Source organism: Oncorhynchus gorbuscha, linkage group LG17, assembly GCF_021184085.1.
Source record: "Oncorhynchus gorbuscha isolate QuinsamMale2020 ecotype Even-year linkage group LG17, OgorEven_v1.0, whole genome shotgun sequence".
Lineage (NCBI taxonomy): Eukaryota > Metazoa > Chordata > Actinopteri > Salmoniformes > Salmonidae > Oncorhynchus > Oncorhynchus gorbuscha.
The window spans coordinates 38,161,383-38,165,308 of record NC_060189.1 but is presented as its reverse complement, the minus strand read 5'-3'; the positions used below and the strand labels follow the sequence as shown (position 1 = coordinate 38,165,308).

Below are 3,926 nucleotides of genomic sequence, written 5' to 3'. Positions count from 1 at the left end.
TGGCCGTTATCTTATCACAGCTAGAGGAATATGTTCATGGAACGAGTAGTTAGCGGAGGTGTTTAAAGTTAATACGCACGATTTCCTACCCATCGAGATAGCCCCGCTGATGGAGAAAACAGAGATAATCTCCTCACGACCATCTCCCGTGGTGAGCTCTGTGATGGTCGTGTCAGACCGACTGTTTCCCAAATAACATGCAGCAACACAGACTGAGATCCGGAGCCTCATATGCAATGGAATATATTTGATTAAATGTTATAGGCCTATATTTTCATTTTTATTCATTATGTGTAGAATGGGAGGGAGGGGTCTATATTATGGTGTTATTTGGGGTGGGTATTTTGGGTTTTGGTGACAGAAAAGGTAGACCCTTGAGACGTGTAGATGTTGTCAAACTTGGGCCTGTTAACAAAATGAAAAAGATTATTAGAGTCACACACACACACACACACACACACACACACACACACACACACACACACACACACACACACACACACACACACACACACACACACACACACACACACACACACACACACACACACACACACACACACACACACACACACACACACACACACACACACACACACACACACACACACACACACACACAGTTTCACAAATCGATGTAGTCTAGATAAAACGTTACAGCTACATTGATTAGTAGCATATAGATAGATTTGACAAGAAGCAATATCTGATTCTTCAATAACGTTAATGATTTCACAGGGAATACGTTTACCAATCCCTTTGCTGACAATGAAATTAACCTGATTATCTTACCTTGTAGCCTACAATTAACCCTCACGGCTGACATAGCACTGAGTTGGGTGGTTTGTTTCAAAAGTCTGCAAATAGTACGGATTAGCTTAATTGAATTAATTCTCAATACACAGATCTGTGCCTTTCACACCGTTGTGAGGTAAACCTAAAATCAGCCAATCTCTGCTCTCGGTTTGTCATCCGCTCCTCCAGCACAGGCGCAACTGGTCGGTGACGTCAGCCGAGCATATAATCGGGCTGGAGTTCAAGTGGACCACGAAAATAAGTTAGTGAAGCCTCAGTCTGAACGCATCCACCGGAGTCGATCCAACGCGAGAGAAACACGCCAAAGTCAACAAACTCGATGTTATGACCCATATTTAGGAACTTTTTACGGACTTTCTCCTGACCTACACCGAATTTAGGACTTTTAAAAAGCAACGCATTTTATCTCCCTTTTCACGTATCGGTGATGCCCGCTGGTATGTTCAGTATCGACAGTATCCTGGCCGGGAGACCCACTTGCAAGGACTCGGTGCTCCTCCATCGGAATCCCCCAGTGGTGTTCTCTAACCTCACGGATTCCATCTACACTGCTACCGATTACAATGGACTCTACTCGCACGCAACTGGACCTTCTCCCCCGGGGATGCAGGCGGTGAACGGGACTAGAATAGGATATAATAACTATTATTACGGACAACTGCATTTGCAGGGCCCCAATGGCCCTGCGTGCTGCAGCGCTATCCCAACCCTCGGCTCGCAACAGTGCCCATGTATTCCAACAGGTAGGTTGCCCCTTTTAAAATGTAAAAACGCTGCATGTTCCTTTGGTGATGGACAATATAACGCTGTCTGTAATGACACTTAAAAGTTAAAACGTTATGTTTATAGGGGATGGTAGATATATTGTAGATTGGTTGGTGTGTCAACCTAAGAAATGCGCCCATTGCGCAACATTACAAAGACAGTAATTTTGGTGCCTATATAGCCTATCTAAGAAGCATATCTGTGGTATAGCCTGTTCTAATTCAGTTGAACTTTTACGAATGAACTGAAATAGTTTGAATGCTAAACTTTGTGTAGGTGGGAACATGGGATGAGTAGGCTATGTCATAGATGTGTAAAAAGTGTTGTTTTTGGGTTAGTGCTCAGTTGTTTTTTCGTTTGGTTAATTTGTGATTTTGTCTGTAGGCCCATTAGGTATGGTGTGAAATTAATTGCCTCATTTAGGATTTTTTCCCCTAATGTAATGTCATCTTTATTTATTTCTTCATGCAGGTTATGACAGCACGGGCTCCGTGCTTATCTCTCCCGTCCCGCACCAGATGATGTCCTATATGAACGTGGGCACCTTGTCTCGGACCGAGCTCCAGCTCTTGAACCAGCTCCACTGCCGACGTAAGCGGAGACACCGAACCATCTTCACCGACGAGCAGCTTGAGGCTCTGGAAAACCTTTTTCAGGAGACCAAGTACCCTGACGTCGGCACACGGGAACAGCTCGCGCGGAAAGTGCATCTACGTGAGGAGAAGGTCGAGGTGAGTGCATGCACGATGCAGTGTTGCTTGCGCTCCATCTCCCTATACACATTAGGCTGCGTTAATTTTCCGAATACCTGTGAATAATCTCTCCATTATTTAATAAAAACAATATGGGTATCAACACAGAACGTTCGTTGCACCTTGTAAAAAAAATTACGCTCATAGGCCTACGTGAAAGGACACATTATATCCAAGCGTTATACGCACATAGTAAAAGCAATCGATCACGTCTTTCTAGTGCCAGGAATATATTCGATTAAGCCCAAATTACCTTACAATTACTCTACAACACGGTCTAACAAATATTTCATACAAATTACAAATATTGTATCTTCTATTTTCGCATAGGTGTGGTTCAAAAACAGACGAGCGAAATGGAGAAGGCAGAAAAGGTCGTCCTCGGAAGAATCTGAAAACTCACAGAAATGGAACAAATCGACGAAAATACCCACAGAAAAAACCGAGGAAAGCAAAAGTGACGTGGATTCTGACAGCTGATGTTGGTCTAACACAAAACGAGAAAAGACCGTTGGTTGCATATATGCGCAAATCTTGCACATCCACACCAATACATACAAGATTTTGACTTTTTGTACATAGTGTAAATGTCATGTGGACTGAAGTAATGAAATGTGTTGCCATGATGTTGCACAGTTGTATAGTAAATATTACTTTTTATTATTGCTATGGGGGTAGGCTATTTATATTTATTTTAAAGTGTAATGTTATGCATACCATCTCGAAGATGTGGTGTGCAAGGAGCCTGGACCAATTTTCTGGCGTGTCTCAATACTTTGCGATCTGACATGACATCTCATATGGATATTACTAAATGTTATAAATCTGATATTGTTTGGTCTATTCATCATCACGATTTACTGCGAGGAATATTCTGAAACCACATCAAATGGGAGAATGTATTTTAGAGCTTACTAGACGGGGGCAACCTTTATAAGATACATGGACTGAGTATATTTGTCAACCAACAGGCGTGTTTTGGGGATTTTGACTGAAACGTTTTGTCTATATGTTGCAATTAACGACAATTACAGTAAGAATGAATATACATTAAATCATATCTGAATCATCTCTATTTCGTTTGTCTCTTTTCAATTAATGTATTTTTCTATTTATAATAATATTATCTAGTCATTTTGGAAATTAAAATGCTATAGATTTACATTAGGCTAAAGTTGGTTGTTTCCCAGATCAATTGAAAACAGACACACACGCAAAAGACACACTTTTTTGCGTAGAGATAATGCTTGCATAGTAGTGGGTTACTTGATGGAGAAGTCATAAATGGTACAGGTGATATGGAGCTTCTAGTCTTCTTATAACATTTACTAGAATGTGTCGTATTGGTAGAAAACACATTCAATTATTCTCGATCCATGCGCATAAATTAAACCTTGGATGTGGCAAAAATATACGCTGGGAAAATATATATTTTCGAATACTAAAACTGTTCACGAGATGTTTTTTTTTGTCCCAGTTTAATTAAATGTATCAAAAATCATGATCAAAAGCACAAATAATTTCGTTTACAACAGCAAAGATGAATCTATCACCAACATACTCAAAACAACAGGTGTTGTCGTTAGAAAAATG

The 3,926-nt window shown here is 40.7% G+C and overlaps 1 protein-coding gene across 1 annotated transcript; it reads left to right on the top strand.

The window, feature by feature from the left end:
• The first annotated feature begins 1,065 nt into the window (after nt 1-1,065).
• On the top strand, nt 1,066-3,441 carry gsc (goosecoid). Its single transcript, XM_046309411.1, has 3 exons — nt 1,066-1,559; nt 2,053-2,312; nt 2,664-3,441. The coding sequence occupies exons 1-3, from the start codon at nt 1,244-1,246 to the stop codon at nt 2,811-2,813; spliced, it is 726 nt and encodes a 241-aa protein (XP_046165367.1). The 5' UTR covers nt 1,066-1,243; the 3' UTR covers nt 2,814-3,441.
• Nucleotides 3,442-3,926: the final 485 nt, after the last annotated feature.